At 43.0% G+C, this 24,606-nt stretch overlaps 1 protein-coding gene across 4 annotated transcripts in view; it reads left to right on the top strand.

Annotated features, from left to right (window-relative positions):
* Nucleotides 1-24,606, top strand: part of RELCH (RAB11 binding and LisH domain, coiled-coil and HEAT repeat containing) — a 208,430-nt gene that overhangs the window by 35,572 nt on the left and 148,252 nt on the right. For all 4 annotated transcript variants that reach the window (XM_077492057.1, XM_077492055.1, XM_077492056.1 and 1 more), the window contains exon 2: nucleotides 12,250-12,339. In XM_077492057.1, coding sequence (XP_077348183.1) covers nucleotides 12,250-12,339 — 90 coding nt within the window. The remainder of the gene's footprint in view (nucleotides 1-12,249; nucleotides 12,340-24,606) is intronic.

Below are 24,606 nucleotides of genomic sequence, written 5' to 3' on the forward strand. Positions count from 1 at the left end.
TGTACGCGGCATAAAGGGATCAGGAGGAAGGGAAATAAGATAATGCCTTGACTTATTCAGTTTTGTGTGAATTTCCACTTTTGCTGTTGAGCTCTGTGAACAAGCTTTTCCAACAAGCGAGATACAAATAGCTTTGAAAACGTGAAAAAAGAAGGTTAGCGCAAATGAATACAAAATATTCTTGTGCACAGTTTTCAATTTTTTTTTTTTTTTTACATTTTTAATACTGACCAGAAAAAATCAAGAAAATGTAGTCTAGGCTTCTAAAATCTCATGTTCCGTTTAATCTGGACCAGCTCAAAAAACACAAGTGGCAAAAAAACAAAAACCTTTGGCTATTGTTTGATTAGTGACACGCGAAAATTAACAGGACATCCAAATTTCAAACTGCACTTAATCCTGTATACCAATTAATTTACATTGCCTGTCTGAGGGACCCCTTGCTATGGGAGTATTTTAGGATGGGTCACAACACAGCCCGAAAGACTTTAATGGCACAGTATGCCCTTCTGTGTATAAGCCCTAATGGGGTAAAAGCAACCTTGATGTATGTTCCTCAGAGCACTGCGAAGAAAGTAAATAAACAAATTTCCTAACATAAATGTGTTTCTAGACTTAATCGAACTGGCAGGAATTTAGCTGACATAGCCATCTCACCACCTGGTTTCTCCTAAAATGCCTTTCCAGAATAACCGAACAAGCGTAATAATTAGGTGACTAAATGCTCTGGAACAGTAGGCCCCTAAAAGTCATTTCATACTCCACATTGACCTTTAGAGTCACAGTTGTCATAAGATTAATTCGCTGTGTCTCTCACCATTTCTATAGGAGAAAATGTTCTTGTGCCATAAAATTAAAACGTTACAAAGCATTTTTTTTCTCTTATAGATTCTAGACCATAGATAAGTTAGTGTAGTCATAAGTAGGCAAAGCAGACCATACTTACGAGGACCTGAACTGTAATACATTTTAAGAACCTCTGTCATTTGTACGGTACATTGTACGTCAAAGGGTGGATATTGCCAAATTACTCTAACAGTGTGAGGGGTATTGTTAAATCCAGGAGTGCATAATCATAGGATGCAGGGTTCTGGAAAGAGTTATACAGTACATGGGGTGCAGGGTTCAGGAATGCGCTACGTTGCGTGCACAGCTTAGCATAGAGTTATGCATGGGATGCAGGGCTCAGGGGTGCGCCGCTTGCAGGGTGCGGGCTTCAGGAGTGCACTGCTCACGGGGTGCGGGTTCAGGAGTGCTCTACGCATGGGTTTCAGGCATGCACTGCTCACGGATTGCAGGGTTGAGGAGTGGGCTGCCCCACATGATGCAGGGTTGAGGAGTGTTCTGATTTCAGACCTCTTTCACAGTTCCTTTATTAATGCATTCCCCAAGTACATCACATTTCTGCACACCTCTTTAGCTCTAACCTTTGCATCCCCCAAGCCCTTACATCTACACCAGGGATGCCCAACCTTTTGAAGAGTGAGGGCCACTTAAGCAACTTGGTAACTGGTCGTGAGCCACAATGAGTGGAACCGACGGAAGACAGATCCGTGTCCGCTATGTATATGCAGAATGGACATGGACATGAACACAGCCCATTCTACACTGTGGGCCCCCCTATCCAATCCAACCAGATGGAAGGGGACAGATCCCCTTCAGTTTTTTTTATTTTTTATTCGTGGATCAGATTGGAGGTAGGCGGGTGCAAATGGACTCAAGCCAGTCCATAGAGGTGAAGGGAGGGTCCGCATGGGTTGAACCGATCATGCGAAAAGGGGCCTAAGGCTGCTTTCACACTGATGTGTGGCAGTTTACCTGGACTACATGTGCAGTATAGTGACCCTGTGGCTTTCCTGCAGGTTTTCTGCACTTTGCCATCGATGTCTATTATATCCTGCAGGTGTGGTGCACTTTCTGAAAACCCACAGATAGTAACAAAAGTCTATGGCTCAGTGCAGGTAACCAGAAGGTGCAATGCGCTGCACCTGCAGTTTGAAAGCAGCCCAGTAACCAGTGCAGAAGAGATATGCCTATATATACACTGCTTTTAGTAATAAACTTACCTTTAATAACAGTCTTCCATTCAGGTATCACTGGCTGTTGCTGTCCCAGGCAGAATGCATTTGGTATCACTCTGCTTGGGACAGGAGCCGGCGCTATACAGGAAGCATCGGCAAACACGGCTCTGCTCCCTCTGCAGCCGCTTGCTTCCTCTACCACTGGCTTCATTTAAAACGCTGATGCTCTGGGATGGTGGGTCGGCAACCCATGATCAGGGCTTGAGAAACTGCTATCCCAAAGCAGGAGGTTGCGGGCTAAATCAGAAGGCTCCGCGAGCCACATGTGGCCCTTGGGCCACTGGTTGGGCACCCCTGATCTACACACAACCCCCTCCATCACTGCCCCCATCTTTGCCCCACACTTCAAAACTCCACCATCTGCCATGTTTACTTTTTTAAAAAGCACCTCTCACCTGCCAGCCCGGCTCCTATACCTCCTGCAGCTTTCTTTGCATTTATTTGCAGCTCTGTCCCTTTCCCATTCAGCAAAATTTGGGTATCACGATGCAGCTCACCACGTCTGTGATCCACCCATGAATACACTGTTCTCAGTCAGCTGCCCATCTCTTGTCCCGGCTCTCAGTGCAGGGCAGAGAAGGTTCTGTAGAAGCCACTGGGGACGGTGCACTGTCAGTTGTAAACACAGATGCATGGCTTCTGTATTTACAAATTACGTGGTTAATGGTGAGCACAGGGCCAGTCCCAGAGGTGATTGAATTCCACAATGTTTCAGCTGAACAAAAGTCCTAATTTTCTTCATGAGTTAAATTTAGACTCCTTTACATCTCACTGACAAATTGTGAGACATTTCCAACATTGCCATCTTTTGTCTCTCCCAGGCAATAGAACGTGTGATTAATGCTGTAGCAATGGTTGTCTTGCCTCTGCCAGTGGAAATGATCACAGTTCAATTAGAGCCAGCAATTTGGTAGCTTTGACTGATGGTCCTATTTTGGCAGAAGCCATATGGAGTGCTGCCAGGCAGTGAGAAAATGACGAGAACCAGTTTTTCACAAAGGGAAGTTCCTTTCCATTTATTTATATCCTTTTATTTTAGGATTAATCATTTTGCATCAGGGATTCTTAACACATTTGTGTTTACAGACCCCCAGTGAATTGATGCCCTTATAGGTCTTCAGCAGACAATGGCGTATTACATGCTGTTCATACTCAGTCACTATGAGATTTGTTTTCTGTTGTTTTCCATGTTGCCATTTCAGCTAGGGATTTTGCAGCTCTGGTGGCAACTCTGCACATGTTCAATTTTCAGTGGGTTTCTATGCTGAGCGTTTCCTCCCTATCACATCTGAGCAGCCCATGTGACTAGTCTTACGTGGGTGGGATATTACACGTAGATTAATGGAGGCTTCGCCTCCCTCTTATTCTACACAGGCTGGGAGGGCATGACACAGCCTGTGACCGGCAGCAACCTACCCACACCATGTTATTTCCACAAAATAATAAAGATTTGATTTCAAATAGTTATTTGTATGACAATTTAAAAACGCGTTTTTTGTAAATTAAATTTTATTGAGATTTTAGGACGGGTGTATACAACAGACAACCACGCATCACGGTAACAAACAGACCAGTCACAATAAGAGCAGTACCAGCCAAAGTCAAAACTTAAACAAAGGAAGGAAAACAAAATACAACCTCTTCTATGACAGAATTATTCAGTTTCTTGGTGTAGAACAATAAGAGAGTGAGAAGAGTGTGTATAGCCCTAGTGGTAGCTAAAGGTTCAACTATGTGCAACAAGCATACCTCAACCGAAAGGGGTATTGAGATGGAGGTGACTAACCTAATGCATGTCGCAATTTCTTGCCAAAAGATGTGCATAAAATGTGCAAGAGGTGCGGAGCGTCTCCAGCACAGGGAAGTTTGGCCTCTAAATATCCTGGCTAGCCTAGCAGGGCTAAGGTAGATTCTGTATAAAAATCGTAATGGATCAAACGGTCTCTAGCTGATACTAGGCACTTAAAGGGAGCCTCCCAAATGTCATCCCAATCGTCCTGGTCTTGTCCAGGAGCTGCGGCCTCCCAGGCTAGTCTGCAAGATTGCATAAATTGAACTGTCTTTGGAAAGAGGCCCTTGTATAGAATGGATAGTAAGTCACTCTGAATTGAGAGTAAAAAGCATGTTTCAGTTTGATATACCTAAAAAAAAAATTTGAGTTTCGCAATCTGTATCATTCTTTAAGATCATTAAAGGTCATCAGGGCACCATTAGTCACTACATGTTGTAGAGTCTTTATACCATATTTGGTTCAAACTATTGGATCAGTATAGTCAAAAAAAGGGTTAAGTTTGGATTTCTCCACAGTAGTAGGTTGGGAGATAGCCGACAAGGACTAGTTGACCTAAACCTCTGCACCACTGACCACATAGAAGAGGTAAGTAGTAGGGGATTTCAAACCTCTGTACACTGAGAGAGGGCCTCGTATGATCCCACACAGGCAGCCACCAAGGATATAGAGGCTTTATCCCAGGGGCTGTCAGCCAGTAGTGAGCAACTGTCAATTGGCCAGCCAGGAAATATTTTAAGAATTTGGGGACTACTAGGCCCCCGTCTCACCACAGCTGCTGTTGTATGGCTAATTTAAGACAAGGAGTCCCTCCGGGCCATAAAAAAGGACAGGAGTACACTGTTTATTGAGGTAGAAATTCATTTGGGGATCCATACCGGGAAGTCTCTAAGGCCATATAAAAATGGGGGAATTTTTTTTATCTTAATCTATTTTATCTTGCCAGTGAGCAACAGTCGAAGATTTTTCCAGGCATTTAGCTTCTGGTTTAAAATGGCAAGTAGCAGGGAAATGTTAAGGCCTATGTAGTCTGCCACCGAGTTTTTTTATTACTGATCTCAAATCTTTAATTTGTGTAACCCACTGAAGGGGAGTAGTAGGGGCAGCCGGTCTAGGCATGGGCTGTGAGCGCAAAGGAAGGATTTTAGATTTGTGCCAATTAACCTCGAGACCGAGACCACTGACAACCTGTCCAAAAGAGAGAGTGCCGTCTGTAGGGAGGGTCCTGTGTCCCTAATAAAGCACCAGGTTATCCGCATAAAAGGGCTCTTGTCTCAACCACAGATTACCCACACTAATCCGATGTATTTGGGGGGGATGAGAGTAACGCTAAAGCCAGAGGCTCCATAACCAGCATAAATGGCCCTGGTGAAAGGGGGCACCCCTGCCTGGTGCCTCTGGACACTGGAAAAACGGCTGATACTCTCCCATTTACACGAAGAGCAGCCACCAGATGCTCGTATAGTAGTGAAATCCACTTAAAGAAAACGTGGGTCCGAACCCCCTGCGTTGCAATACCTACATCATATACGTCCAATCAATGGAGTCAAAGGCCTTTTCCTGGTCAAAAAACACCAGAGCCTCCCCTGATGATGATACCTCAGGAGCTAACTGAGCATGTGTATACACCCTTTGCAGGTTAATGTCTGTGGCCATTTTTGGCATGAACCCAGTCTGATCTGGAAATATCAGGTGGTGTAATGTGTTGGTCAACCTATTGCCAATCCTTTTGGTGAGTATTTTCAGTTCCATGTTGAGTAATGCTATGGTTCGCTATGCCGAGATGCAATGCTCTGCACCTGTAAGGCAGCCGCTAAACCTGTCCATATCCTGCCTTATGAGCCCACATTCTAATGCCACCTTTTCTATTTTCCCCTCCTTGGAGGACTTGCTTTCTGCGATCACCATCAGGATTGCAGAAGTGGACTGGTCAGTTCTAGGCTCCAGGGTTGTGGATGGTAAATCTCCATCCGGATCGGAGGTTGGAGCCATCCAGAACTCTGTCTGCACCGCCACTGAAGCTGGAGAGGAGGAAGGGACAGGCAAGATGGCTTCCGCTCGTTATTGGCGGTGTGGGCCACGAGCTGTGGGAGGCTGATTTCTTGATGGATTTGCGCTTACCGGTCATAGGAATAACCTATAGGTAAAAGTTAGTGATGGAAATGCACTTCCTCTTTTAAGCTACAGTATTTGAAACGACCTTGTTTTTTTGAAACACACACTTTGATTAAAGCAAAGGAAGGTGTGTTCAGGTATCAAAGTCCTTTGTGCCTGCCTTGGTTGATAAATGATAGCTCTCTTAGTTTCCGGGTTTATAAAAATAGAAAGCAAAAGGTAACACTAACCAACCAAATGTCCTTTGCCCTGCATGTTTTACATTGATTTATTGTAAAGACTATTGGGATGGTGTCAGAATTCAAGATATGAGGGTGTGAGTGAGGATGGCCGTTGAGCATTATTATAGTTATGTGGAGTCGGGAAGTACTGCAGTTGTTTGTAAGATTTCCCTCATTACATTGTTTTATGACATATGGAAGTGTGTCAGATTACATACAATATGCTGTCAGATTACATACAATATGCTGTCCATGATGACCGTTTCCTGCTGTTTTGTAATGGTAGCTTGCAAAAAACTAACATCTTTCTTCCTATTATTGGACAATCTGTTTATATTTGGGGTTACTGGACTTTTAGGGTTCAGTCACACCAGTGTTGTCTACTGTGGTGCTTGCTGACTGCCTAAATAGGGATGTACTTCATGATTTTGACGTTAAATACCGGGATTATGGCTGCAGCTAGATTCCATAACCCTGGTATCATTCTTTCCCTTAGGTGGCTGGCTTTCTGATAATTGATCCCAGTGTCAGATTCACTTTAGGAAGCGGCGGGAGAGGGACCCTCCGTTCAATTCCCGGGGGTTCCCGAGCCAATGGTGACGATTGCTGAGCCCGGGAACCATCCAGCATCTGCAGGGTTTTTGCATAGAGACGAGTGATGGCAAGATGGACACCATCTCTATGCCCTTGGAAGACTGGAGCAAAGTTGATTTCACTCCCGGTTCCCTAGCCATGTAAACAAGTGTGTGTTTTTAGGGTAGAAGAGAGATTTAAACCCCAAGATCTCCATAATGTGGACCTGGAATGCTGTATTGTTATTGCAAGGGATGTTTCCTTTCATTTTTTTTATGGGGACAGTGTATAAAAAAAAATATATACGGCGCATATATATATATATATATATATATATATATATATATATATATATATATATATATATATATTATATTTTATAGTAGTTAACATGTACGTAAGTCACACCCACATATGTAAGTGGTGTTTGCACCATGTGAGGTATCGCTTTGAATGTCTGAGCGAAAGCAATAATTCTAGCACTAGATCTCTCTTGAACTCTAACCTGGTAACCTGTAGACATTTTTAATGCGTTGCCTATGTAGGGTTTTAAGTACTGTCGTTTGGCTCAATTTTACAGCATGACATATTGGGTATCTATTTACTCGCCGTAACTTCATCTTTAATATTGTACAAAAATAAATATATATATATATATCTATATATATCTATATATATATATATATATATATATATATATATATATATATATATATATATATATATCTATATATATATATATATATATATATATATATATATATATATATATTTTTTTTTTGTGTGTGTTTGGGGGGGTTCTAAGTAATTGATTAGCAAAAAGATACTGATTTAAACTTGTAAACAACAAATGTCAGAAAAAGCCTGGGTCCTTTTTAAGTGGTTTAAAGTGGTTGTAAACCCAAATAACAAAAAATTTAACTGAACATTTTAGCTACGTCAGCAAAGCAGCACAACTCATTTGCACACAGTCTGACATGCATAGGAGCAGCCGGTCATCTGTAATCCTCCTCACTTTGCTACTGAAAAAAGATCCGACCTATGCAGAAAATGTCACCACGCCCCTTCTCCTTTAGCTTACTGACATACAGAGGGATGCATGAGTGAAGGGTGCACATCTCCTGCTACCCCAGACTGCAGGCTGGGTTCACACATAAGCCAATTGGATGTTGGTTTCACCGCATCCAATTCGCTTGACAGGCAGTTGTGATTGGCTCTCAATAGAGCCGGTTCACACATGTCTGGGGTGGCCATGATCCGGATTGAAAACTGGTCCGGTTCAGTCAAGCTAAAATTCGGACCTGAATCACACCTGAACCCGATGTACAGGAATGCAGTGTGAACCCAACCTAAAAGAGTGTTTTCAGTTTTAAGTGCTTGTAAACCTCAAATGCATAATTTCTCCAATACGTGCAACATTTTATAGTTATGTAAAAATCCAAACCGCTGCACAATAACCTCTGTATTCTCATTTCTAAGCATATCACAGCTCTCTGGAAATCTCCAGTCTATGGACAGTGAAGTTGTAACATAGCTGACCCCCACCTTCCGGCCGTGTATCCCCCACCTCCCCGGCCGTATAGCCCACCTCCCAGCAGGGAGTGACGTGTGCGCACACTTCCAGCACCATGCGCGCTGCTAATCCGGTGTTCTGCCGAGAAAGGTCCCCTCGGCGGATAATGTCCTCCCTCTACTGCGCAGGCACAGCGCCTGCGCAGTAAGAGCCACAACGGAGCCACCGAAAATAGGCGTAGCTGAACACCTGTGAGACAGCTGTACACGGCGCCTGCGTTCCAACACTGTTGTAAGGCACCATTTTTTAGCAGGGCCACTCGCGGCCTCACTACGCTCGCCATGCTTCCGGCACAGCCTTGCTTCGCTTGCCATATTTATATTCTAGCTCTATGTCCACTTGGATGGTGAACCTGGACTCGGGGCAGAATGTAGCATTAAGAGCGCAGGCGCCATGTAGAGCTGACAATCAGCTGTTCATCTTCGGAGACTTTCGACGGCTCCGTAGTTGTTCGTACTGTGCAAGTGCTGCACCTGCACAGTACGGGGGTGGGGGGGGGGAGGGACTTGATCCGCTGAGAGACCTTTTTCGGCAGGACACCAGCATTGGTGTGTAAGTGTACAGATGGGATGTGGGGCCAGTGATGTCATGACTCTGCCTCCGGAGCTCTGGATCGGATATTTCCAGAGAGCTGTGATAGGCTAATGACTATCTATCTAATGTTTGCTCGTTCACGTTTTATGTTGAGAGTCAACAAATTCTACTGGGTATATTTACCTTTTACATGAATATCTAATGGAAAATGTGGACAATATTTACTCTTTGTGTGCACTACAATATATTTTTGCATTCCGTAGACCCTTTCAACAATGTACTGGCAGGAGGAGTTTTTTGGGGGAAATGGGTGGGCTTGTGTAAAAGAGAAGCTAGTTGTAGTTTAATTTTAAAGCCATTAACCATTTTTATAGGTATGTTTTTTTTTTTTTTTTTTTTTTTCATATATTTACATACGGTATATGTTCTATTAAAAAAAAAAAAAAAAAAATCTGATTACACCCCATCCATATTACATCAAATTGTAAAGTAATATAAGGTAAAAATGCTCGCTTCGTATTGCATAGTATTTTTAATGTCTCAAAACAATATTTTTGCTGCCATTTAATGCATACAGCGCTTAAGCCTAGTACACAGATGAGATTCTCAGATGAATGATCATCCGTGTGTGTTTTTATTTATTTTTTGTTTGTTTTTGTCTTGTTTTTCGTCTTTTTTTTTGTATGCTAGTTGCTATCAAAAATGAATAATTTACTAAAGCACGAAAATTCTCATATGACAGAATAAAAATTTGGAAGTGATGTAAAGTATTTGTTCTGTATTTTTTAACTAAAACTTTACTGATTAAACAAAAATCATACAATCTGTTATCGTTCAAAAAAGAAAAGGTTGTCTTTGTCCCTTCGGAAAATTTCAGACGAAAGTGTACTAACGATCGGATTATTGTACGATATTCTGATTATGTGTACAGGGCTTTAGACCGATGACGCGCAGTGTGTTGTAACGCTAATAATAAATCCCAGGGACTTCTTTTACTACCTAAGTTTAGTAGATTGCTACGTGTGTGTGTGTGTGTGTGTGTGTGTATATATAATCAAATTTTATGGATGCTATACAGAACACGCTGCTTCCAGGGAAAAGTAGAGAAGCAACTGACAAACGTTTGTTTCTATGGAAACTGACAGTCAAGAACGAGAGTACTTAATGTTGAGCATATCATGTGGGTGTCTTTATTGGAATTTTCTTTACTCCATATTGAGCTTGGATTTTTCATGTAATAATGTTTCTTGATGAAATACTATTGTTTACATGTTTTTAGTATTTATGCATATGTATAGCCAACATTGTTTCCCGCAATTAGAAAACCGTAGTGAGTAAAATTTGAATAATGTGTATTCGGTGCTGATGAGTCATATTTCTATCCATAAAGGAGAAGTACTTGTTTACAAAGGCAGATCCCCATTCTGCCTCTGTACTAGGCAATTGCGAGTCTCCGGGAGACAGAGTCCACCCGACCCGCAGGCACGCTCCCACGCCCGCCTGAGCCGCCGCACAGCTACGACGATTTGCACAGGAGAGCTGACCTGCCACCGTATAACAACGGCTGCTGGTTGGCACGTGGTTAAAAGGGTTGTAAAGGTAAATTTAAAAAAAATAAAATAACAAACATGTCTATATCTGCCTACTACTACTATAACCGCCTCTTTTTGGGTCCCCTGCCGGCACTCCTGGCCCCTACTCTCTGGCTAGTGCCCCCGTAGGAAGTAGCTTGCCATGGGGGCATGCTCGCACCTGAGTCCCTCTGCTTCGTCCATTGACACAGACAGCGGGACTTGGCCCCGCCCCCGTGCTTCCTCGTCACTGCTGGCTTCGATTGACAGCACTGGGAGCCAATGGCTCCCGGTGCCTCAGCAAAGCCAACGCGACCCAAAATTGAAGGGAGAGAAATGCGGCAGATGTGCACGGTGCTGGATCAAATGAGGGCTAAGGTAAGTAAAGGGGGGCTAAGGGGGCGATGCTGACACCTAAACATTTTTTACCTTAATGCAAAAAATGCATTAAGGTAAAAAGCTTTTAGACTTTGCAACCCTTTTAAATTATTGAAGTCCAGATATAAATTGTAAAAATTATAGTCCTTTTTAAATACTGTTTTCTTCAACTCCCACGGTTCCACCATAGCGATTCTTGTGAATTGAATATATACATGGAAGGTCACCAGAATATGTTGACCGCTTTTAAAAAGCAGGATGGTCACATAAGGTTCTTCACTGGATAGGCTACTTCCCAGTATTCTACAGGATCTATCTCATATGCTCATCGACTTAGAGAAATGTTAAAAAAAGAAGCATCTCCATAGTGTAATAGATTTGGCAAGTTATATTCTAGCTCTAAAGCAGCTGTCATTAAATGGAGGACCACAGTCAGAACATGGACCAACCTTTACTCCAGTTGGAACCGTCAGTCTGACAATCTAACATGCCAGATTCCTGCCACTCAGCAGTCGTCCGTTCCTGGGACCGCGGGCGTACCAGCAACCAATGACGTTGCGTGTGTGCCCCGCCTCGCTATCGCTTTGCTGCCTCTCTGCAAGGCATGGTGTGACATAACGTGTACAGCCTATCCCCTTCCGCAAGGTTCTTGGCTTAGATCCTGCCACCTGCAGCTCGCTAACTCTGCTGGCTTCCAATCCCTGCCTGCCCTCAAGGTACGGTGTGTTCTTCACAGAGATTTACAGGGGCGTGCTAATGGGCACATTTTTGTTGTGCTCTTCCAAATTTCCCTTAATATAAAACTTGTCCATCACAGTGCTCCTGATTTTACAAAGCCTACCTGCAGGGCAGCTGCACAGAACTGCAGCACCATGTGTTTTCCCACACCCCAAAAGCATTGTGTGTTCTTATGTGTGGGGGTACCATTAAGAATTGGCACCCCTGCACGTCTGATAAAAAGCAGTGCAATTTGTCTGCGGGTTTGGAACCAGTGCGATTTTTGCTACAGTTCGCAACTTGCGTATGTGTGAATCAAGCCGTATTCGTTTTAAATGGTGCCTATGTTTGTTTGTTTTTTATTTTTTTTACTTTATATACAATTTTCCCTAATTTTATACAGAAAACATTCACTACACTTGTGCCACACTATGAATGGAAGCTGCACATTCTTTTAATCATTTCAGCTGTGAAATGTTCTGATCGGCGACAGATTTGGTTTAATAATAGCATATTATTTAGAGATGGGCTAAGAGGATTTTTGTGAATCTTTATTTTCATTGTTCCAGATCACTCTATAAAATGGATTACACTGGAATATTATTTAATGTTTATTTAACCATGATATTTCTTCCTTGTTCTATGAAATTCTTAAATTTTGACACACCCCTGACTGAACGATCCTTATTCTTTGCAGATCGAGCTGGTAGTATAAGCACTCTCGATTCACTGGACTTTGCTCGCTACTCTGATGATGGCAACCGGGAAGTTGACGAGCGTGTGGCAGGTGAGTACCAACAGAAGTATAATTTATCTTTGTTCTGCAGTTTACAGTTACAACTTACCTGACTGGCCTTCTAGCAAAACCAGGGCCTTGTCTCCTTGTGACAACCTTTTAAGTAAAGGGAAAAAAAAATAAAAAATTTATAAAACCTATCCAGAAAATGGAAAAAAAATACAAATACAAATCCCACGCACACAGTTTTCACCGCTTCACAAAAAGGCGCAATATAAAATCTAGAAATAAGTATTAAACGAAATTTAGTAATGATTTCAGTGTCTATTTATCAAAAACATGACTTTGCTAACATTTTGCTCATTTATCGCTGAACCGACAAAATTTGTAGCACCATCCTTTTTATTCTACGGGTCCTGTGCCTTACAAAAATGTGTAGTTTGGGGGTCTTTTACAAAGTCTGAAAGCTGTAAGTGAAATTTTTTAAAAATAGTCTGGCAACGTGAGGTGAAAAAGTGGACAGGATGTCCTGGAACCTACCTTGGAAGTGTAAGGTTTGAAGGACATGTTATGACGCACCTTTTTCAGATGCTTTGTATGCCAAAGAAAAAAGATTGTAAATGGCGATGTACTTTATGGACTAGATAAACTGGCAGATGCTCTGTGAAAAAGATATGGACTTACCCAAGATAAAAGCAACTAATAAAAACCATGCTATCGTAAAATAAAAATAAAAAAGTCTCTACCATTTTAGGATAAGTAAAACACCCTTTCAAGTTTTTTTGTAATGGGGCAATGGAAAAACCTGTTGGAGAAGCAAAGCATGACTTTCACAAGGCAGTGCCTGTGCAGAATAGGAAGGACTATGTAAATGGGTTTGTAATTTAATAAAAAAAAAAAAAAATTAAAAAATGGCTACATTTATTGCATTAAAATTTAATGTAAAGATGAATTCCAGGTAATATCAAAAGTTACCTTGCATTTAGGCCCCCCTGCAACACACATAAGGTTTAAATAAGGGGAGCATAAAGGCTTATCCCTCATTCCCTTCTCTGTTGGCACTCACCCTTTCTCTCTGATGCTCCGAGTTGTGTTAGCAGACCCTGGGACATCTTCGCTTGCAATGCAGGACTACTGGTTTCTGCATTGTATCTGAGGTATGGCTGCCGGCAACCTACAGAGCAGCCAAGACAAGTGGCTTTGTGGAGCTGGTCATGCTGCTGGGAGGAAGTCTACAGAAGAAAAGTAAACTGCTCGTTTATTTTCACCCTAAATAAAATAGGCAGTTAACCTTGCAGTGTCGGGGTAGCTACACTGCAAGGCTAACTTATAATTGTACCTAGACTTCAGCTTTAAGTGACAATTGGCTTTCAGTCTACTGAAGAAGATTGTGAAGAGAAGGAGGGGAAGGAAGACGGTAGAGAGGATGCAGTGAGGCCAGATAGTGGGGAATGTAGAGGGGAGGAGGGTAGGAGTTAATGAGTTAGTCTTTCTGTGTATGTATGTATGTATATATATATATATATATATATATATATATATATATATATATATATATATATACAGTGGTGTGAAAAAGTGTTTGCCCCCTTCCTCATTTCCTGTTCCTTTGCATGTTTGTCACACTTAAGTGTTTCGGAAAACATCAAACCAATTTAAACAATAGTCAAGGACAACACAAGTAAACACAAAATGCAATTTGTAAATGAAGGTGTTTATTATTTAAAGGTGAAAAAAAATCCAAACCATCATGGCCCTGTGTGAAAAAGTGATTGCCCCCCTTGTTAAAACATACTATAACTGTGGTTGTCCACACCTGAGTTCAATTTCTCTAGCCACACCCAGGCCTGATTATTGCCACACCTGTTCACAATCAAGGCATCACTTTAATAGGAGCTGCTTGACACAGTAAGGTCCACCAGAAGATCCTTAAAAGCTACACATCATGCCGAGACCCAAAGAAATTCAGGAACAATTGAGAAAGAAAGTAAATGAGATCTATCAGTCTGGAAAGGGTTATAAAGCCATTTCCAAAGCTTTGGGAATCCAGCGAACCACAGTGAGAGCCATTATCCACAAATGGCGAAGACATGGAACAGTGGTGAACCTTCCCAGGAGTGGCCGGCCGCCCAAAATTACCCCAAGAGTGCAGCGACGACTCATCCAAGAGGTCACAAAAGACCCCACAACAACGTCCAAGGAACTGCAGGCCTCACTTGCCTCAGTTAAGGTCAGCGTTCATACCTCCACCATCAGGAAAAGACTGGGCAAAAATGGCCTGCATGGCAGAGTTCCAAGGAGAAAACCACTGCTGAGCAAAAAGAACATCAAAGCTCGTCTCAATTTCTCCACAACACATCTTGATGATCCCCAAGACTTTTGGGACAACATTCTGTGGACCGATGAGACAAAAGTGGAACTCTTTGGAAGGTGTGTGTCCAAGTATATCTGGCGTAGAAGGAACACTGCATTTCATAAAAAGAACATTATACCAACAGTAAAATATGGTGGTGGTAGTGTGATGGTCTGGGGCTGTTTTGCTGCTTCAGGACCTGGAAGACTTGCCGTGATAAAAGGAACTATGAATTCTGCTGTCTACCAAGAGATCCTGAAGGAGAATGTCCGACCATCTGTTCGTGTACTCAAGCTGAAACGAACTTGGGTTCTGCAGCAGGACAATGATCCTAAACACACCAGCAAGTCCACCACCGAATGGCTGAAGAAAAACAAAATGAAGACTTTGGAGTGGCCTAGCCAAAGTCCTGACCTGAATCCTATTGAGATGTTGTGGTATGACCTTAAAAAGGCCGTTCATGCTGGAAAACCCTCTAATGTAACTGAATTAGGACAATTCTGCAAAGATGAGTGGGCCAAAATTCCTCCAGGACGCTGTAAAAGCCTCATTGCACGTTATCGCAAACGCTTGGTTGCAGTTGTTGCTGCTAAGGGTGGCCCAACCAGTTATTAGGTTTAGGGGGCAATCACTTTTTCACACAGGGCCATGATGGTTTGGATTTTTTTTTTCACCTTTAATAATAAACACCTTCATTTACAAATTGCATTTTGTGTTTACTTGTGTTGTCCTTGACTATTGTTTAAATTGGTTTGATGTTCCGAAACACTTAAGTGTGACAAACATGCAAAGGAACAGGAAATGAGGAAGGGGGCAAACACTTTTTCACACCACTGTATATATGTATATATGTATATATATATATATATATATATATATATATATATATATATATATATATATATATATATATATATATATATATATATATATATATATATATATATATATAATCTCCTTCTCCTGAAGTTGGACCTTGATCAGAGCAGGACCTGTTGCTAATTATGAGGTCTTCCAGTATCGACTAACTGTGGGGATGATTAAAGTGTAAGTAAACCCTCCTATTTTCAGCCAAGGAAGCTGACATCTTGGTTTAATCTTCAACTGTCATGATGATGCACATGTGATCAGTTATGACACCAGCCATTGTATGGTTTGACAGTTTAGCTGAGAGCACAACCAATGTGACCGTTATATTACCAGCACGTGTCGGGAATGTAACTGTTTTGTGAAACTGTTAAATTGATGGGTTTACTTCCATTTTAGGGTCTAAATGAGGTAGTAATCTCACTTAGGGCCTTCATCCCAACATATTTATTCTGAAGAGAATGCTCTCTTTCCCAGTCCTTTTCTGGGTCCAGGCCAGAGCCTTAGTAAGGTTTTGAAACCATTCGATCAACATGACAACCAAGAAACTAGTACTTTCAAAATTGGGGGTCGAAAACGTCAACCGCAATATTTCTTCCTACAGGAAACTGTCAGCAAGAAAATAGTTCTTGCGCATATAAAAGGTTCATGAATTGGATAAAGTAACATATTTTTCCATGGCGGCCAGTATTGGTGCTACACTGACTCTATATTCAACATTGCATCTATGTATCTGCAGCACTAGATAAGGAGCAAAGAACTCCAACTCTGCATATACTGTATCTGTTTGGCGCAAGGTCTATATAAAAAGCAGCTAAAACACTTCTGTTAAAAGGTATTAAGTCAATATTCATACAATTTTTGATTTTGGCATACATGTGATAGATGTACTTTAATAGAAATAATTCTAAGATGTTAGGCACCTAAGTATTTTCTATGTTCTTCATACTATCGTGATTGTTCCCACCAACAAATTGGTGCAGAAAGTAGGTTGTGTAAAATTCCCTTCGTTGTCATACCACCTCTGTTTTTCCTGTCACAAGACAGATGGTATGGTGTCAGTATACTAGGTATATGCGAAGTGCTGGACTGATCATCTTCTGTTTGGTAGTTCCATATGGCATACCATGCGTTTGCTGTCAGAATGGAGTTGATTGGAGATCTCAATTGTGTTCTGAGGGGAATGCATTGATCACCGTCAATCCATCTGGGACCAAACCAGCAAATGTTTATCCTGCCAGTACGAGATGTTTGCATTGAATAATTTATGTCTGATTGAATTGCAGTTTTATTGTTTGGTAGTCTCATACTGAATGCCAGGGGCCACTTTCTTGACATGGGATACCAGACATCTCTCTAGTGAAAATAAAATAAGAGCAGCTTGATGCTGTACAATCAGCCAGACCCAAATGGCTAACAGTTCTCCCCTTAAGGAGATTCATACTTTTTTTTTTATTTGTACTTCTGACCATTGTCACCGAGAAAGAACGTAAGGGAATATCCAAAGTTGTCCCCAAAATAAGAGTTGAAGGGAAATGTTCCAGTGGGGACACCCTTTTAAGAAGGGAATAGTTCAGGGCAGAGGTAGGCAACCTTTAGGAGGTGGAGGTCTACATGAACATTATGGAGGAGATCAAAGATCTCCGGAGTGTGCCTTTTATTTATAGAACATTTTTTACTAGCAAGCCCCCAATAACAAGTAGGGACCTAGAATTTCTTTCCGTGGCCACAAACCAAATCATCGTGGCCACCGTGTGCACATTCCCTGGCTGCTGTCTCTGCAGCCTAATGGGGAGTGGTTGGGAGGTAGTAAAACCTGCAGCTCAGCTAAGGGGTTTTATGTCCTCCAACCACTAATGTGAGTTAGTTCATTAGTGGTTGGAGGTCCCTAATGCACAAACCACTTTACAAAGTACTACCAAAATGGACCCCTTCTACCCATATTCCTCACAATAGAGATCTCCCCTAAAACCTGCATAGTAGGTGTGGGCTCACTGGGGCTGCTGCAGCCATCTCAGTTTTTACTTTGTGCTACACAGTGCTAAAGAATCTTTAGAATAAAGAAGCAGCCCTGGTGAGCCCACACCTGCAGTGTTTCTTTAGTGAGAGAGGTCTTGTGAAGTCTCCCCTTCTGCTTCACCCAGCCGGCTCTCTTTCGCTGCTTCGCCTGCCTGGCTCCCTCCTCACCTGTTCTGACTTGGGGGTTCTCTCCTCCCTGGCTTGACTGCCTGGCTTTCTCCTAATCTGATCTGCCTGCCCTGCTCTCTCCTTCCCTGATCTGATAGCCACAGCAGCCCAAGTGAGCCCACACCTGCTGCTTCAACAAAAGAGGTAGCTCAGTACCTGAGCAGATCTTCTCCCCTGATTCACCGGCCCGGCTCTCTCCTTCTCTACCCCAGACTTTTCACCACTGAGGAGGAGCAGTTTAGCCCAGGTCGGCAATGCAGGGACGCAAGCTATCCATTACCTGGCCATGATCGACGAGTAGATTACGATCAACAGGTTGCCAACCTCGGTTTTAGGCCATCCCTAAGATGCATTATTGTGTCCCTTGGACAGACGGTGAATGGGAATGTGTCCATTTGTACATAAACACAAAAACAAATGTGTGGTACATCACATTTAGGGCAGCCCATATGTTTCAGCGGGCCATTCTAAATCACACAAGATGTGCAATCCCCAAAACGCATAGTTTTCTTAATACCATGCGTTTTGATGCACTATTTCTCAGGCATGTTGGCAAAGTGCATTGGGTAACATTAGTGGCACGTATACACGATCAAACTATCCGGCAGACTTGGTCCGACGGACCAGAGTTCGCTGGACAATCCGCCCGTGTGTGGGCTCCGGTGGACTTAGAAAGTAGTTTTGACTCAAAAATTTTCCGCTGGACTGCGATTCCTTCTGACAATCCGGCCGTGTGTGTGCTAGTCCGCCGACTTTTGAAATGAACAGACTTTCCCGCACACGGAGGAAAGTCCATTCATTTTGAACACGGCTCCAGTTAGCCAGGACTAGTGAAGGAAGTCAATGTCGCTGGCCCCGTCACCTGGTATGGACTTAAAGGGGAAGTCCTACGCCGCCCCCCCCCCCAAGGTCCATATCAGACCCTTATCCGGCCGTTCAGGAAAGGGGGTGGGGACGAGCGTGCGCTCCCCCCCCCTCCTGAGCCGTACCAGGCCACGTGCCTTCAACATGGGGGGGTGCTTTGGGGAAAGGGGGGCCATTCAGCCCCCCCACCCCAAAGCACCTTGTCCCCATGTTGATGAGGACAAGGGCCTCTTCCCGTCAACCCTGGCCGTTGGTTGTCAGGGTCTGCGGGCGGGGGATTATCGGAATCCGGGAGCCCCCTTTTAATAAGGAGGCCCCCAGATACTGGCCCCCCACCCTATGTGAATGAGTATGGGGTACAATGTACCCCTACCCATTCACCTGGTGAAAAAAAAAAGTAAAAAAAAAACACAACACAAGGGTTTAAAATAATTTTATTGCACAGCTCCGGGGGTCTTCTTCCATCTTGGGGGGGGGGGGGGGGGTCTTCTTGCCGGTCTCCTCCGCTATCTTCTGCTAGCTCTTTTACTAGCGGAGGAGCCCAGCTTTCTTCTTCGTCGCCGCCCGGGGGTCTTCTTACGACTTCGGGGGTCTTGTCCCCCTCTTCGGTTCTTCTTGTCGGGCCTCCGCTCCTTCTTCCAGCTCTTTTACTGGCGGTGGCCCGGTCTTCTGTCGCTGCTGTCTTCGCCACCCTTCTCTTCTCTTCGCTGTGCATCGTACAAAAATGAACGCTGCCTTAACCACCTCAATACAGGGCACTTTCACCCCCTTCCTGCCCAGTCCAGTTCTCTGCTTTCAGTGCTGTCATGCTGTGAATGAGAATTACCCAGTCTTGCAACACTGTATCTGAATGAAATTTGTATCATTTTATTCACACCAGTAGAGCTCTCTTACAGTGGTATTTATGTACCACTGGGTTGTTTTTATTTATTTATTTTTTTTGCGCTACAAATAAGAAAAAAAAAAGGAAAAAAAATCATTTTTCTTAGTCTGTTATACAATTTTGCAAATAAGTAATTTTTTTTTCATACAATTTGTCTGCTACATTTCTTGGCAAAAATAACCCAATTTGGTTTATAATATTTGGTCTGTGTGAAAGTTAGTCTACAAGCTATGGTACCAATTATTGAAAAGTGATCACACCTGACGTACTGACGGCCTATCATCTCTTGAGGCCGTAACATGCCAAAACTGTACAAATACCTCCCAAATTGGCCCTTTTTGGAAAGGAGATGGTCCCAAGGTATTTAGTACCAGATTGTGGATGATGGCATCTGAGGTGACTCTCACTTGTTATCCAAATCGACCTAATTAAAGCTAGTCCTGCTCAAGTAGCCAGATTGCAGGCTTAGCACTTCTGTTACCAACCTCCATAAATAGCTTGGACTGTATTACAAAAGAAAGCTTAACAAGAATACTATGGAATTCCATCCCGTGTTTAACAAGCTCTGAAGGCTAAACTATTATTATATTATTATTATACAGGATTTATATAGTGCCAACAGTTTGCTCTGCATGGGACATCACCAAGTGATTTTATTGATTTTAGTGATGGCGACAACAACAGGTTAAATTACTAAATACCATGAGAAAGTAAAAGCTAGATGTTAAAGCTGAACACAGATGAAGTGCACACATAAGAGCATTTTTACTTGCTTAAAGGGGTTGTAAAGGTAGAAGGTTTTTTTAATCTTAATATATTTTATGCATTAAGATAAAAAGCCTTCTATGTGCAGCAACCCCCCCCCCCCCCCAATACTTACCTGAGCCCCATCTCTATCCAGCTATGTCCCTGAGTTCCTCGGTTTTCCAGGACACTCCCTCCTGTGCCATTGGCTCCCGCTACTGTTAATCAAAGTCAGTTAGCCAATGGGGACAGAGAGAGGGGCGGAGCCGAACCACAGCTCTGTGTCTGAATGGGTAGACGGAGCAGCAGCTCCACTTGGGTGCCCCCGTAGCAAGCTGCTTGCTGTGGGGGCACTTGACAGGAGGAAAGGACCATGAGCAGTAAAGAGGGACCATAGAAGAGGAGGACCCAGGCTGCCATGTGCAAATCCACTGCACAGGGCAGATGAGTATAACATGTTTGTCTTCTTTTTTTTTTTTTTATACAAAAAACTAAACTTTACAATCACTTTTAAGGCTTTGTGGTTCTGTCCATCTAATACCACAGTTTGCACAATACTGCCAGACAGTGCAGCCAGGGCAGTGGTAAAGGAGTGTGTGTAAACTTTTAACAGTATGTGACCTAGCAGAATGGGCTGTTCAAAGGAGATGACTTACAATGAGGTTTTAGATCCACTTGGAGCTTTGGATCACCCTATGAATTGCATATGAATCGCACAGAAACCACACCCCATTCCTGTTCAGTTTACATGCAATTTAGTGTGGTGTGATTTGAGCCCATTCATTCATGCACCAATTTTGGAATGGCACTTTGCCTTTGGGACCTGTGTTTGGGGTGTCGATTGCACTGGTACCCACTGCAGATTACCAGGGGAATTGCGGTTTGAATGTGGTGCTGGAAACTGCATCAATGGCAGGTTTCCCACACCACATTCTAGTGTGAATATGAGCTAAAAGTGTACCTTGCATGGAAAGTCCCTCATCCCCAGAAAAAAAAAACCTGCTAAAGTAAGCCTAAAATAAAAAGAAATTTGGGAGACAAAAATACAATACACCCAGATTCCTGTGCATTCACCTATGCAAGGGTGATTGCTTTCAACCTTCCTGCAGGACCTAGGAAAAATCTCAGCATCCCAAATCGCATGGAAATGTTCTTCTGTACTGTCCTATTTTTACCACAGTTTTTATGTTACAAGTGATACTCAAAATCAAGAGCATCACGTGTTATTATTGGGATATTTATGGACATCCATCTTTATACGTCAAGCTCCATTTTCATTGTGAGCTAATCAGCAGTGTGGTTGCCTTCAAAGGGTCGGTTGTATCTGGGGTGTGCCCCACGTCCAGAGTGCAGGGTTAGGAGGTGCCCCACGTCCAGAGTGCAGGGTTAGGAGGTGCCCCACGTCCAGAGTGCAGGGTTAGGAGGTGCCCCACGTCCAGAGTGCAGGGTTAGGAGGCGCCCCACGTCCAGAGTGCAGGGTTAGGAGGCGCCCCACGTCCAGAGTGCAGGGTTAGGAGGCGCCCCACGTCCAGAGTGCAGGGTTAGGAGGCGCCCCACGTCCAGAGTGCAGGGTTAGGAGGCGCCCCACGTCCAGAGTGCAGGGTTAGGAGGCGCCCCACGTCCAGAGTGCAGGGTTAGGAGGCGCCCCACGTCCAGAGTGCAGGGTTAGGAGGCGCCCCACGTCCAGAGTGCAGGGTTAGGAGGCGCCCCACGTCCAGAGTGCAGGGTTAGGAGGCGCCCCACGTCCAGAGTGCAGGGTTAGGAGGCGCCCCACGTCCAGAGTGCAGGGTTAGGAGGCGCCCCACGTCCAGAGTGCAGGGCTTAGGGATGCACTTTAAACAATGGGCACCCCCCCCCAAAAAAAAAAAGCTTCCTTGCATCTCTCGCCTACCTGGCCCAGATCTAGCACCTCCATGTGTAGGCGGCTTTGCCTCGACATTGCAGGAAGATTGGTTTCTCTCTCTGATTCTGGCGATCTGACCCCACCATGAAGCGTGCGCAGGAATCTTCTAGTTCCAGGAACCACAGAGAGCTATGCTCTCCCTTTTAAACACAGAAGGCGTCTGTGTTTACATTTGATAGCGGAGTGGGGGGAGCACAAGAGTCAGAAGTGGTGGAATGGAGTTCCGCCATGTTTCAGCTGCAAAACTTGGTGTCTTTAGCTGCTTTGGTTCACCCCTGCTCACCCGTGTGAACCTGTAAGGTAAGTGGTGTTTTTTGTTTGTTTTTTTTTTTTTGTTTTTTCTTTTCTTTCTGGCCTAGTGACACAATTAAACACATGTCCTCTTGTAGATTAAGGAAAGTATTTATGGACTTTGGGCTTGGATATTGGTTTGCTCTGTTTGATTAAAAGGAAACTATAATGCTTGTTCTAGCAGTACACATTTGGAGCCATTGTTCTAATTTGAAACAAAAATTAGTTATCACATTCTTTCATTATTGTGCATATTTAGACAGCTGTATTTTCTATAACAATTTGCTGGCTATTCATCTATAGTGAATAAAAATGAACAATTTCCGCACTCCTAATCTGTCTAGTAGCTGTTGCAGTACAATTATCAAGAGTGGAAACTCAATACGTAAAATTCAAGGCCTATCAATTAGTAGTGCTCCTGCAATGCCAACAACATGCATTCTACACTACAACTGGGCAAAATAAGCTTTCCTTCTTTAATTGTGCATATATAATCAAAAGTACATAGATCCAGTAAACAATCCACAAAAATATATAATAAGCAAGGAGAAATTAGGCCTTGATAGAAACCATTCATATCTGCAGAATCTCTCAAAGTGCAATCCACATGCTTCTTGGTTAAAGCGGTATTAAACCCAAAACCAAAAATATATTGTTATGGACCCTTATACCTCGTATACACGTTCTGATTATCGGATGATAAAAATTGCTTTCGAATTGATCGTTCAATAATCTGATCCTTGGTACACAGCTTTTGACAGGCGATCACGGTGGTCCGTCCAACAAAATCCGAAGGGACGAATGCAAAAACTTGACTCGGACGACAGCCCATCGTACGACAATCGTTTAATCGGTACAGTATGCGTCCGCTAAAAATCGATAGATGAACACCACACATGATCTGAAACATGAAAATAAACCAGACGGACACAGGGGCCGCGCATATTTGACATCATTTCAAATATGTAGCTACGCACAGTGGAAGGTTTTTCCAGAATCGTACGACAAAAGTCGTACTTTTTGGTAGAGCAAATTTTGCACTTTTGTATTCGATATTCGTTTTAAATATGTTGAACGATAATCGGAAAGTGTGTACGAGGCATTAAGCCTCGTACACATGATCAGAGTGTTAGCAGGGGATTGTTTGTTGGCAGACTGTCCTAAAATCTGACCGTTAGTATGCTCCTTTTGACAATTGTTGTCCAACTTTCTGCCAGCAAATGTTGGATGACATGCTAGTACATCTTCGGCGGACAACGGTCTGTTAGGTTTTCTGATGATCGGTACACAAGTCCGTCGCACAAAAGTTGAAAGTACAAACGCGCATGCTTGGAATCAATGCTGACCAAACATGAAATTGTCAGAAGGGGCCCAAAGGGTGGCGCTCAAGAGCTGAAATTCAATAGAATGTCACTACATTCGTGTTAGTTGGCTGACAATTTTGTACTGTTTGTATGCAAGACTAGATCCAGGCACACGCCCTTTTGACAAAAATTAGACACTCGGTTGGCCAAGAATCGAATCGTGTGTACCAGGCTTTAGATGCACTAAAAATTGACGCCAAACTCCAGCTCACACTTTATAATCAGTTACAAGAAACATGTTCTTTTTTTTTTTCTTTTTTTTGGGATAAAGGTTTTGTAGAAATAAAAAGCTGATCACCTTTGCTTGTGTTGGGCAGTGTGTCTCATCTGTGTAAACTAATACATTTTGCTGGAGAGCAAGAGTTTTTGAAAAAAACAGATTGCTGGCTGGATCACCAGATGAAAAATAGAAGAAAGAGAGCCTAAAAAAATCAAATTCAGTCATTGCATCTAAGAGTCAGTAAGCTGCATTATAATAAACGTTTGCTTTTAGGTTTAGTAATGCTTTAACCTTCAGTGGTATTAAACCCAAAACCAAACCTTTAATATTGCAGCTTGCCAGTCGTTGGATGTAGTGGCGGCTTTAGTTTTTCTTTTTTAGGCCTTTTCCCTCTGTTTTCACCTGGGGATCTGGCCAGTAACACCTCCCGCTATCGATAATCGCATGTAAAATCCACTAGGTTGGTTGTACCCAAGTTGATTTACTGATCTCGGCCGGTTCCTGCTGAACTCGTTGAGTTTCAAACTGTTTGACTGCCTTTACATGTAGTCAATATCTATAGTGTTTATCAGTACCATCACCCACTCTCCTAAATAATTGCTGAGATAAAGTTACCACCTTTCCATATAAAATCTTCGTTAC

Source organism: Lithobates pipiens, unplaced genomic scaffold (genome assembly GCF_037356315.1).
Source record: "Lithobates pipiens isolate NorthernLeopardFrog02 unplaced genomic scaffold, aLitPip1_a1.2 Scaffold_19, whole genome shotgun sequence".
NCBI classification, from domain to species: Eukaryota; Metazoa; Chordata; class Amphibia; order Anura; family Ranidae; genus Lithobates; species Lithobates pipiens.